The sequence below is a fragment of the Manis javanica genome, chromosome 14 (assembly GCF_040802235.1).
Source record: "Manis javanica isolate MJ-LG chromosome 14, MJ_LKY, whole genome shotgun sequence".
Taxonomy (NCBI): Eukaryota; Metazoa; Chordata; class Mammalia; order Pholidota; family Manidae; genus Manis; species Manis javanica.
This window is the reverse complement of record NC_133169.1, coordinates 911,231-924,270: the sequence shown is the minus strand read 5'-3', so window position 1 is coordinate 924,270 and position 13,040 is coordinate 911,231. Positions and strand designations below refer to the sequence as shown.

At 39.0% G+C, this 13,040-nt stretch overlaps 1 protein-coding gene across 4 annotated transcripts in view; it reads right to left on the bottom strand.

The window, feature by feature from the left end:
- KIFAP3 (kinesin associated protein 3) overlaps positions 1 to 13,040 on the bottom strand; it is a 114,073-nt gene that overhangs the window by 27,041 nt on the left and 73,992 nt on the right. For all 4 annotated transcript variants that reach the window (XM_073222136.1, XM_073222137.1, XM_073222135.1 and 1 more), the window contains 2 exons: positions 6,621 to 6,810; positions 1,251 to 1,350 (listed from right to left, as the gene is read on the bottom strand). In XM_073222136.1, coding sequence (XP_073078237.1) covers positions 1,251 to 1,350; positions 6,621 to 6,810 — 290 coding nt within the window. The remainder of the gene's footprint in view (positions 1 to 1,250; positions 1,351 to 6,620; positions 6,811 to 13,040) is intronic.

The window sequence follows — 13,040 nt, the reverse complement described above, 5'->3', positions numbered from 1 at the left end:
TGTGCAATTACAGGTAATTAAGAAATTTTTGTTTTACACACATATATAGGCATATACATACACACACATACATATATGTATATACATATATAAATACAAAGTAAGTGTGCACTGAGCTGAATATGAAAGGTATTTCTTAATGCGGGTTGTCATAAGAAAACATGCAGAAGTCACTATGGTAAATGAAATTTCACGTTACACTGGAGAGAACATAAGCTATGGAGACACACAGGCCAGAGCTCAGTACTTTTCTCTACCATTCTACTTGTGAGAACAGATTACTTAAACTTAAATTACTAGAGCCTTGATTTATTCATTTGTAAAATGGCTATAATAATGCTTTAAAATGTTGCCATACAGGTTAAAATAAATATGATAAATATTTGTATAACAGACTATAAATAATAGATGATCTATAATGATTGCAGCAATTACTATTATTGTTAAAATCTTTTTACAACTGATGATTAAGTACTAGAACATATTGATCACACTGTACTATTCATTAAAAAAATACATTAACACATTCACAAAGAGAAGAGAGTTTATGTCCATGAAAAGCAGAATTTTAGGAGAGGAAATTAAATCAGCAATTTAAAGAAAAAATAGTCTTAAGGTCAAATAAGACTATACCTATTCATTGAACTGATTTAATATGAAACTGCAACATAAATTTCATCTTAAACTATTACACGCCTAGGAATAATATGATGGGGAAAATACTATGTACACTTTCAGCCAAGATCTGAAAAATCTATGACGCCAGTGACGAAGCAGGTTGCCTGCTGTAGAGCAAGGCTGGCATGACAGGAGGTATTTTTCCCTTAACTATTTTATTTGAACGCCATCCAGGGAAGAAAAGTCTTCAGTCAAGCATCAGTTTTTAAAAATTGTGATGTGTGAATAACTGTTCTTGTTTTATATATTTTATTGCCTTTGGAAAACACTTTAGAAACAATCTGGGTTCACTAATTCGGCGAAAGGACTGACTGTCTATTTCAATAGACGGCCTGTGTTTTCCAAAGCCATAAAGCATATATTTTTTTCAGATCTGTGATCCCCATGTTTTCTTTACATGGCGAATGTGAATTCGTAAGTTCTTTTAAAATCAAACAAACATGTTTTTGAAAATACTGAGGATTTTTTCCCCTTCCTTAATGAAAATAGAGAAATGGAGAGCAAAGAGAATTCCAACTTTTCAAAAACAAAGGGAACACCTTATGTTAGGTCTTTCTTAGAGGACTACTTACCTGCCAGGAAACGCGTGCTGGCCGACCGCATCTCCGTTCTGAAGGTGGTGATCCCCGAAGAAGTCCGGGCTCGCGGCTCCTTCGGCGGCCATCAACCCGTCTGGGAAGAAGGATGGGAACAGGTGAAGAGCCCGTGTAAGGGGTCAGAAGAAACGATTCTATTAGGCGACACAGCAGAAAGTGCGCGCGCACGAGACCGGGAGGCCCGCGTGGGCCTCCCTCCGGGGGCAGGGGCAGCACCCGGCGCGACGGGGGCACCCCCTCGGGGCACGCCAGGTGGGGGCCCTGCACTAGCACAGAGGCGGCGGGACCACCTCTGCTCCGGAGGGGCTCGCGGTGTTGGGGACGAGAGAGAGAAGGGGCAGGGGCGGCAAGGGCGCGGAGGGAACAGCGGGCAGGACAAGGCGCCCTGGCGTGGAGCCGGGGCGGGCAGCGCTCCAGCAGGTCCCCATTCAGACCCAGACGGCTTCGCTGCGCGGCAGGACCAGGGTCGGTGAATCTCTAGAGCAGCGATGCCCGACGCTTTAGGCACCAAACTTGAAACACACTGGCAAGCTCGGGGTAGGAGTTTTTGTAGATTTATTCTATACTGTGTTTGCCAGAAGCAGGCAGAGCGCGGCTGAAGTCGCTCCTTGGCGACCCCATCCTCGCTGCGAGGATCGGCGTCACACGGCCAGGCCCTCGGTCACTGGGCACACCTGGCGGCTGTGCGAGGCGGCTCCGCTCCCTAGGCGTTCTTTCCGAGGTGCTTTTGTTTATAAAGTGCTTCTTTTCGTAAATCTAAGTCTTTAACTATTACTTTTCTCCAATTTTAAAGTGACACTTGCTCATCTGTCCCAAGCAAAGAGTCCAGATAACCTATTTTTGATAGAATTATGAATAAGAATGTGAGGAAAAAAGATCTAAGTGATGGTTTCAGGGATTTCCTATGTATAAGCCTAATATGTTTTAGTATACAGCTTTAGTAATAACGATTTAGAAAGCTCTAAGGTCTTTTAAAGTCTCCTTTTCTGGAAGTATTCTGGGTTAGATGATCTCTAGAGAAATGTTGGCCAGGTCACTCCACAACATTGTTCATGAATCTGACACAGTAAGAAAATTATTCAGTCACCAAATGGTCATTTTACACCTACCATATGCACAATGCTGTGCTAGGTCCTGTGGGAAATACAAAAAATTAACAATACATAATTCCTGTTTTCAAGAAATTGAGGCTAAGTGAAATATAAGACAAACACTTAAGATGGAATTAAACAGCACATTTCATTAATAAACGATCTACAACAGGACTGGATACGTGTACTGCATGAACGCAGGAGGCAGAAAAAGCTACAGAGGGATCTCTGCTCTGCAGGGGTTAGAAAATCCTACTTGGGTAGAGACAGAAGGCAGAGGCATAACTGGTTAAAGTCTTGAAAGAGGCAGGAATTAAATGACAAGCTCTGTTTGAGAAGTAAGGATATTAAAAACTGAGTGAAAGGTAAAATTAGGTAATAGAGTTAGCCAATGACCAGTAGAGCAATTTGCTTTTCCACAGATTTCTGTTCCGTTCATTTGTTACATATGCCCACTTGTTGTATTCATATACTACAGACTTGGATTATTTAATTGCTGAATTGTTAATGAATACCTTTGGTATTTGTCTTACTACTTTAGCAAATTTAAAATACTTAAGAGGTAGCTTAAGAGTCCAGTATTTAGAAGTTTTATGTCCTCTAAAAGTTAATAAATTAAAAGACCAACTAAACACAAAAAAGTTACAAAAATGAAATTATAGGAAATGAATAGACACCACAGACTTAGAGTAAGGCAGCTAAACAATATTAATTTTATACGGATCTAAGACTACGTGACAGTGTAGCTAAAATTAACTAGGGTTAAGACTGCAAAAATCGAATTCTTCCGTTAAACTGAAACCAAATAATTGAGGATCCAGGTTTAAGAAATCTGCCAATTTCAGAAGAACTAAACTAAGCAAAATGCCAAAATCAAATGTCTACTACACTTTGAAAGTGAATTGAAAGAAATTCAGCATGCCAGAAAAATAAAAGATTCTAACACTCAAATACTTCATATATAAATACAAGCAAATAAAGATACCTGAATTATGCTCTAAGAGTTCATATCACACAGAGCATGACCTAGTTTTGGCTCAGCGGTCCCAGTGTCCTCACCGAGGCAATGAGCAGCCAGAGGACATGCGGGACACAGGCAGCCACACACTGGGCGCCCGTCAAATGGACAGCAAACTGCACATTCTCAAGAGTCAGCCAGAAACTTTACTCAGAATAGAACTAGTTTATAATAAGCCTATTAAATGAGTAAATTTATACTTCTGAACTTAATTTTTAATAATCCTGGGGCACTACGATTCATTCAGCAGACCATGGCTTCTACAGTGAGTGCCCTTTAATGGCCTGACACGATTCAGGCGGCTCTCTGTACGAGCGACACCTCTTCACTGGAATGAGGCATAAAAGTCAGACTACGCCTTCATTAAATCCTCAGCTCAGGCACCTCGGCTTCTTTGGAACTATCTGTTTCTCAGCATTCTGCATCCAAAATCAAGCTCCTACTCTGACCTTTGACCTGACTGCTTCTCAGACAGCAACAAGGAGCCAGAGAGCTTTGCATGACATTTAACCCCCAGAGGACAGACAGAAGACAGAGACACACAGCAGAGCACTTTTGCAAGCTGAGCATTACATATACTTAGGTTATTAAGTTAAATGACATGTTTTAGATTATAGGTATATAATACCTTTCTGAGGCCCTTCAAGTAATGATGATAAGGTTATGAGTAAAACGGGTATGCATTGGGATGCAGATGAAATCAGAGCAAATTTATCATCAGCACAAGTAATTTATCACCATTCTTATTTCTTAGGGTCAGTTATACACACTGTGAATAAAAGTAAAAAATAAAAAAACTCATTATCATCTTATATATTATTACTGGAATAAACTTTATTTTTTAAAGTCGGTGAGCTAGCTAAATGTGAAATTACAACTGTGGCTGGAAACAGAAATCAATAATGGAGAAAATGAGAAGAAATGACTGAGATGGTTCAATGCTATCTTACTTGGCTGTACCTGGTAAGTAAGACACACACAGAAACACACAGGTGAGTGAGCGCTGGCTTTACAGCGATCCTGAAAGCACCATTCTGAGCCTCACACCCCAGCGCTAAGGATGAGCCTCACCGCCACTGATGAGTAACAGTAAAAAAGTGAACAGTCACTTAGAAATGTATAGTAGCAATACAGCTTTATACCTCACAGGGTATTTCCTCTGTGGGTAAAAGTAAAGGCAAACAGCATTATATTCATGATAGAAAAGGAAATTAATCAGCGATTATAATCACAATAATTTTACTCTCAGAAAAAAATACTGTCACTAAAGAAGATGCTGGATTCCCATTTCACATGAAAACACTAAGATCCTTTTTTTAAATAAAAGTAAGAGAAAAGCAGATACATTCTGACATATACGACAGTTTGAAAATATAGAAGGCGATACTAATGACTGGAAGTAACGAACACTACCTTGCTTTCAAGTAAAAGACAAGACCCAGGGGACCACAGGACATGGAGCTTATAACCTCTGAGGCTCAACAGCCACTTCAAGTGGCCCCCGGCGCAGCCTTGATTCAGGGAGACCCAGGGACATGGGACGGCTCGCGCACTCACTGGATCTGCTGCATTGCAGACTCATCGATGTTTCTGGAGACACAACTGCTCGCAGTGAAAGACAACAGGCTGGCATTTTCTAGATTTCCACAACACACATCAAGAGATACCAAAGAGGTTCATTTGGTTGATGAACTAGTCATGGAAAACGAACTAGCTAAAATAATGAATACACCGAAAAAATGTAGATGACTTGACATGAGAACTGTACCTTTAAACTCACAGCAATGAAATCACTGTCAAATGTCTACCACATCATCAGAGCAAAGATAAAAAAAGAAAATCCACCATGAAGATATCTGAGGATAATATTTCACTCCTTGAATGATTAAGTTTATTTCTCCATCAGCTGTGATGCTTTCTAAGTTGAGATATATAAAAATATTTGTAATTCAGGTACCTCAAAAAAGCTATTTATGATTTTCAGAAGTTAATTTAAGTGAATTAATTTTGGAGATGTGGTATAATTTTTTAGAGTTTGTTCTGAAGTTCTAACTGCATTAAGGCAACAAAGTTGACTACTGAGGTGGTTACAAATGTTCTCAGTTTTGGAAACTAGTAATTAATTCCCACTGAAAAGTAGCTATAGTCTTCAAAGCCAGAAAACTGATTCTGAGAAATTCTGATTTCTATTACCAAAAAAGTTAATATCATACATATTTTAGCTCACTTTGATTCACGAATACTGCCTGTAGTAGGAACAGCTGCTCGCCATTCCTGAGCTAAGGGTTCCTGGCTGGCTGGGATCAGTGACGTAGTCCAGTGGATCTGAGACACGAAGCAGTGTTTCCCAACCACTGGGAAGCTCAGTGGGGAAGAAATCACTTAATGAAAGTATCAATTTTCCAAGATCCAAGCACCTATATTAAATACAAAGTAATGCAGCATTTACAGGCAATCTGCTCCTACAATTATGAAACACATAATAAACACACAGGAGGAAAAAAAAGAGCCATTAAGATATAATTAACGTTTTTTATTTCCAACCTGATACAGATCTTAATTAAAAATCCTTTCCTTCCTCTCAACTAAATGACTTCAATGTAATATTATTATTGGCAACAGTCCAGCACATTAAAAGCTGGAATATGCAAAAACTTACCAATCTTTATGCAAACTCATCCCTGGAGAAAGGCAATATGGCAGATCAACAAGGTTCTAATATATGTAAGACCTACATAAAAATCACATTTGACCTTGAGAATACTAGCAGAGTTTAAAACGAAAAAACTATTGCTATCAAATATCGGAATAATCTTCCCAACCAGTTTACTAGTCTGAAACTAAAGCAAAACCCTGGAAAAATTAGGCTGTTAAAATGAAATACACTGGAATATAAAACATAACTTAGTAAGTTATGCACATCACATTTTCAAATAGAAGTTGGAAACCTTGAAGATATCATTTTAAGGTGTACATTCTAGAAAGTGCTAAACTAAGAGCAATCAATTTTCCTGGCTACGGCCTTCTTTATGGAGGTCGCATCAGACTAATCTGGAAAAAGTGATGGTAAGGTCCGGGCTGCCTGGTGCACAGATGCTACGTGTGAGATTCTCAGCAGCAGACAGCCATTCACACCCTAAAGGGCTTACAAAGCCTCGGAATGGGCAAGGCTGGCCAACCAAAACCTGTTTACAGCACACAGATAACGGCTTATTTCCACCTCGGTTATCATCTTACCTGCAGTGTAGAAAAGGTCCGGTCTTTCGAGAATATCTCCCTCATGGATGTACGGCTCGACTCGGTCATCGCCATATAAATACTGCTCACTCTCATCCATCTGGCGGCTCTCCACCATCTCCAGCCACTGAGAGTTATGCCAGCGGAACTTCTCACTCTGAATTTTCTTAGCCCATTCTTCATCATATTCCTAGTGAAAAAATCTGCTATTATTAGGTTACCTTGAAGGAACTCCCCTGGCACTGGGATGACAGAACTTCTATCCCATTATAACAGCATTTGGGGGGGGCCTTCATTAGGGTCAGAGAAAACATTAAAAATACCTTTTCAGAATGATTTTATACATCAATAAAAACCAGCTACATATATTAAAGACAGAATTACCCATCCCTAAATAAATGGCAAAACCCAGAGGAGTTTAAATTTCACAAATTCTCTATCTAAATATTACTTGAATTTAGGTAAGAGATCAGACTTTAGCTTCCAAAGAGTTTCGTGGCCATCATTACTTGCAGCACTAATGTCAGGCGATCAAGCACTGAAATCACATCTTGTATCACATCCTTCCGGTTAGGTAACACTTCAGTAGGGGAGAAAGCGTGATTAGAGTATTTCTCCTAACTGCTGAAGTGATCTAGTACAGAAAACGTCAGAATCTGATTTAATTTTATTTCAACCACAAAATAATGATGTTATCTTAGTCACAATTGTCGGTTTAAATGTGACCTCCGGCTTCGACCATGAACTTACCACTGCCGTAAACCTGTCCACAGAGAACGCCCTTGGAGAATGTCGCTGAAGGACGAGTGGGCGAGTTACTATGAACTGCAGCCGACCCTGCCTAACCCCTACTTCCCATGGGCTGGCTACTTCTGGTCAACAGCTAGTGGGCAGTACCACTGATGGCACAGATGGAAACAGAAGATTCAAGGGTTTCTTGCCACCCTAACCCTAGGGTTCTCAATTTTAAATTCCTGTCATACCTTTATCGCTGTCGTTTATAGTTATCTAAGCAGAAGCTGGAAAGGTGCCAGGCAGTACTACTGTCCTTTTTAGTCAAGATGACCATGGTGACTAAGAGGCATATCAAATATACATTGTAGTCAAACACTGAGCAATTTTGATCCAAAGCTGAGGCTCAAGTCAAAAATCAACATCACAGAATAAATTTCTATAAATGTAACAAGTCTGAAATTTTATAATAAATATAATTATCTTGCTAAAACCTGTTAAATTTTTTAAATGTCACATTATCAATAAATCTCTTAACAGTGTGAGCTGTCTGACTGTATATACTGTGTATGGGCAACTATACAGACTCTCCTCTTCAACCGACGTCAGCAGAGGCAGAAGACACTTCTTGGCAGCCATGCGAGTGAACCATGGACTTTCCATCTTCCTAACAGTCATCTACTGGCATTCCTACTAGTTGTCAAGCATTTCCTAATGTGATTATTAAAATTCAAGTTGCATAAAAAAACTATAATAAACACTCATTATTGCATTTTGCCTTAAAAATAAGCACTTACTAATTCAACTATTATAATTTCAGTATTTAAATCAGAGATTTTTTTTACTCCAAATTACATCTACAATACTTGATGTATAATATTTGAAACTGGTAATTTAGATATAAACAATAAATCCTAAATTCAAACGCCGTATCTTGTTTGCATGGACACATTGATTGGACAGACATTCATCCATTCATTGGTCACACAAATTATTCTGACAGTGAGAGAATACATATAAGGCATCTAGAAAACCTATACTGAACACACAATGGTTGGTTCATTTTGGCTTTCCAGAACTAAGTAAGATGCCAAGTGGTGCTAACTATGCAATATGGGCTCTGTGATCAGTTTCAAAATGATCACCTCAAGTGCTAACTATGACTTTGAATCTCTTTAAATTCTTATGACTTCACAAGGACAGTTTTTGGTCCCAGATATGTATGGCACAGTATATGTGCTCAACTAAAGTTAGCTGCAAAAATATGTTATCATCTTACTAGAAGTGGCCACATAATTTAAGAACAGTAGTCACATACACTTAGAAGAAGGAAAGGATGAACTTATTAAGGTAAAAAGTTTAATGCATAAATAAAAAGCAAAATGGTATTCTGGGCAAGAAATTCTCCAAACTGGCTTTTTTTCTAAAAGATAAGTTAGTTACAGGTCACTCAAGTTCCCAGCATATGACTTATAATACAGGAATACTATTAAACCTGCATTAAATACTGAAACTAATTTGAGTGGTATTGTTTCTTCTACGAACACTTGGCTTTTTTCACTTGGCAAGAGGTATAAAACTAATTTTTCACTTTGGTAGAAAAATTTTATATCTGAGTATCTGAATGAAGACGTATTCAAGGAAGATGACAGAAAGACATATGACTTGTTTTATTATAATCTAAGGTCGAACATACAGATTCCTCATGTAAGAACAGGAGTTAAAACCCAGTCAAGTGCCCAGAGCATTTAAAATATGGGTATGGTATTCCACTATGGTAAAACCTGCCCCTTACTCATATTTGTGAAATGTTACAGAGGCGAGTGTGACTTAAAAAAAAAGCCAGTCCTTCAACTGCATATCCATAAAATGTACTTAGCCTAGTAAGTAATGTTCTGCACAAAGAAAAAAATTCATGCTTATTCTAGGAGTTACAATCTTATACCCTTCTTATAAGATTTTACTATTCTAATTTAATAATAAAAATACATTTAGTAGCTGGAGAAATGTGTAACAAAACAGAGACCTTCTAACATAAGCCTTCTTATCACCCATCAAGCTTACAGCAGTGTTCTTATTTATCTATCCACACACACAAGCCTGGGCTTTTAAAAACAGACTATTCACATCCCATTTCACAGAAGTCCGAACACACAGACCAAAAATATCCATGAGCATCACAGTTAACTTCTGACATAAGACCGGACCTGTCAGTGTCTCAGGGAGGTGAGTGAGCGGATCTGGCACCAAACGTGACGAACCCCCCTTATGCTGATCTGAATTCCTTTGAAGTTTCCATCCTTCTTTTATCACAGAACTACAAACTCACAGAACTAGAGCATCTCGGTATTATAAGGCCAAAGAGTGTAGCAGCAATGGCCCAGACTGTATTGCCATATCACTAAAAAAATTTTATTATTCCGACTTTTGAGCATTTTTGTACTATATAGCCAGTTTTAATTTTCTACGACTAATACAATGACTACTAGCATGTGCACTGCGGTTCACAAGATCACACTGAAAACACTGTGGTCGTCTTCTCAGCTCTTCAGAAGGAAACAAACCAGAGCAAGTTTCTCCCTCAGGAAATGTGGGCCAGAATGTGTTATTCTTCACCAACCGGGTGATCATTTGAGGCACAGGATATCATGTTTTGCAACAGACCCAGCAATGACTGCAGACTCCTACTACAGCGACAGGTGCAGTGTTCACGAGGTGGCCTTGAGATGTGAGGCTTTTTGTTATGAATCATAGCAAAGAAAATGCCAAAAACCTGGACCAAGTGGTATCAAGGCCTCAAGGAGTTACAACACGACTTTTCAAAAATATTTGGAGTTTTGTGGTTATAAAACTATTTCATTACTGAAAGTTGAAAATTATAGGAAAAAACCCACAGTACCTTTACCTTGATAGAACCACTATACTGGTTTATATCCTACCAGTTTTCAGTATTTTCTTCTAACATTAACAGCCAATTTCTGAAAATATTTTTAAAATTATTTTTAAAGATGTATTTTTTAAATTTAGAAGCTAAGTATATGAAACATTATTAAATACTGCACTTCTGCTATACAAGTTTGCTCTAGTTTGTGATAATACAGCCTCAGGCGTCCGAATGTTTACCAAATACAGGATCTTGGAACGAAGCATGTTATGAGCGCAACATTCATTTAAACAGTTCTTGTCTCCTTTTCCTTAGTGGTAAACATGAACCAGAATTAACTGAGACAGCACTGCTTTGCTCTATGATGCTGGCTTTGACCTCTGTCTCTGAAACAGATTTCTATGTTTCAGATTTCATGAAAATCAAGTATTTTAGCTTATGGCTGTTGAGAGTCTATGAAGCAAATGTGGTCCCTACAGTTTCAGATTTCAGATCAGGCTCAAAAACAAACTTGGGAGTCTGACATTAAAGGTGAATCAACCACCACCTACTATCTTTATTTCAGAAAAGAAAAGTGATTTTAAAACTAAAATTGTAAGAAAGGCAATCTCAAAGTTACGCTTTCCCAATACAAAACGTGCTGCCAGCTTCACCACTAGAGCACCCCCCCCACCCCCCGCAATGTTTTCTCTTTTCTGCTCTGTCTCTCATTTTAGCGAAGACTAGTGAAAGCTTTATCCTACGCCCCCGTGGCCTGGCAGTCCGGGAAGCCGGGCCTCAGCTGCCTGCTGTACCCTCAGGAGCAGCTTGAAGGCCCTCAGCAGGTCAAGGTTTGGGCCCCGGAGCCTCGATTTGTAGCCAGTGGTGCAAAACAAAGAATATGGCCCGGGGGCGAGGGGCACTCTGCTTGTAGCACTAAAAGAAGTACGTGACCTAAAGGTGTACTACTATCTTTTGTCTCAGATTCTTTATTTCTGAAATGAAACAAATCTAAGATTTACTGGAGTAAAATTCTAATATTCTATAAATAAAAGTTATGATTAATGCCATTATTTCATATAGCTGTTGAAATAACTACTCCATCCTGGCAGTAAAGAGTTCATTAAAAAGTTAAATAGCAACTATAAATGAATATCCAATGTTACAATTTAGTTAATTCAATTTGTATCAATTAAAATCCATTCCCTCCTTTGCCCCCTGAATCTCTGCTTCCCTCTTATACAGCTTCCCCCTACTATCATGAAATGACTATGGGAATTGAGATATCATAACAATCTATAAAGCCATTGTGGAAATACCCTAGGAATAGAGCTCTTTTTTCTTCATTTTCGAAATGCTTCTCACAAGGGGTGCACCCTAATGTCCTTGCCTTGAACTTGAGTTTGTCTTGTATTAAAGGTGCATGTACTTTGTCTTTTATTTTGTTCTCACTCCTGACATGATCTTAGGCACTTAGTTTCCATAAATTCTAATGTGTCATGAAAGACTTATGGCTTGATTTTACATGGAATGTGCCATCGTTTTTGAAGTCCTGTGTCATTTTGTTCACTACTTCACCGCAGCAACACCGTGAAGCCTTGAGCAGCCTATTACCAGAGCCTGCTGACTCTTGGAACCCTCTGTAACTGGCTTCCGCCAGACTGTGTGTCTGACTAGCGTACTACAGGATAACACACAGCTAGCTACACAGGTCTGCTCTGTGTTGTAACCTAACTGATGGAAAACAGATTTTCCTTTTCCCTTTAATGTGACAGCCCCCTCACTGACAATGTAATATGGTTTATTTAATACACTCTTCATGCTAAATTAAAGCAGATCTAGAGTAATTTAGTTGCTCATTAAGGTTAAGGTAGCACTGAAAAAGATGCCTTTGTATCCTAGAAAATACTTCTCCCAATGATATGTTTATGATGTAAAGAGACACAGAATCAAACACACATACAAAATAGACTTACTTGTCGGCATTTATGCCCAGACTGCTTCTCCTCAACAGTACTGCCCCAAATGTTGCCATTCAGCCCTAACTGGCATTTGCTAACCAGACCTCAAAGTACAATTACTTCTTCAACCTGTTTAAAGCATGGGGAGGCTCGTCTGTGTGATATCATCTCAATTATCATTGAGATGGTCCAGTCAGACCACAAGGTACAACATATAACTAAAAGAAATTTATTTAAGCAAGGAATCATTATTTTTGTCTTTCGTACTATGGTTGGGTTCTTCTAAATCCAACTTGTTGCCAATTAAACAAAAACAATGTAGTATTCGTAAGACTGGCAGAGAATACACATATCCATGTACATGCTGCAAATTCTAACAAGGTAGGATATCCTACATTTCTGCTTTCCAGGTTATGAAATATAAAAATGAACTCCAAAAGAGGGCTCACCAAACTGTCTCACTAAACCCAATTTGAATGCATGGAATTGAGAAATAAAAATCAAACTTACAAATCTGAGAAATGAAAATTTACTAAGACTATAAATCAAGCAATAACCAGCACAACTGGTTTTGGGAAGAACATCTTACAAGTTTCCATCAACAACTCACTTTAAACCCCTGCTCCAGCCCATACACACCTGCAGGCCAATTAAAGCGGCCACCATCTGCCCACTCACCCAGTCCCCACCCACCCCCTGTCCTGAGTAACCTGAGCTCTGATGCCAACCCTAATCCAAGCCAGTACTGACATGGGGGCAAGTGATGAAATGAGGGAAGGAATATGCAGGCAATTTTTTCAAAACGTTGGTCCTACAGGAAAGCAGAGAGCTAGGACAGGATCCAGGAAAGGCAGACACAGGTCA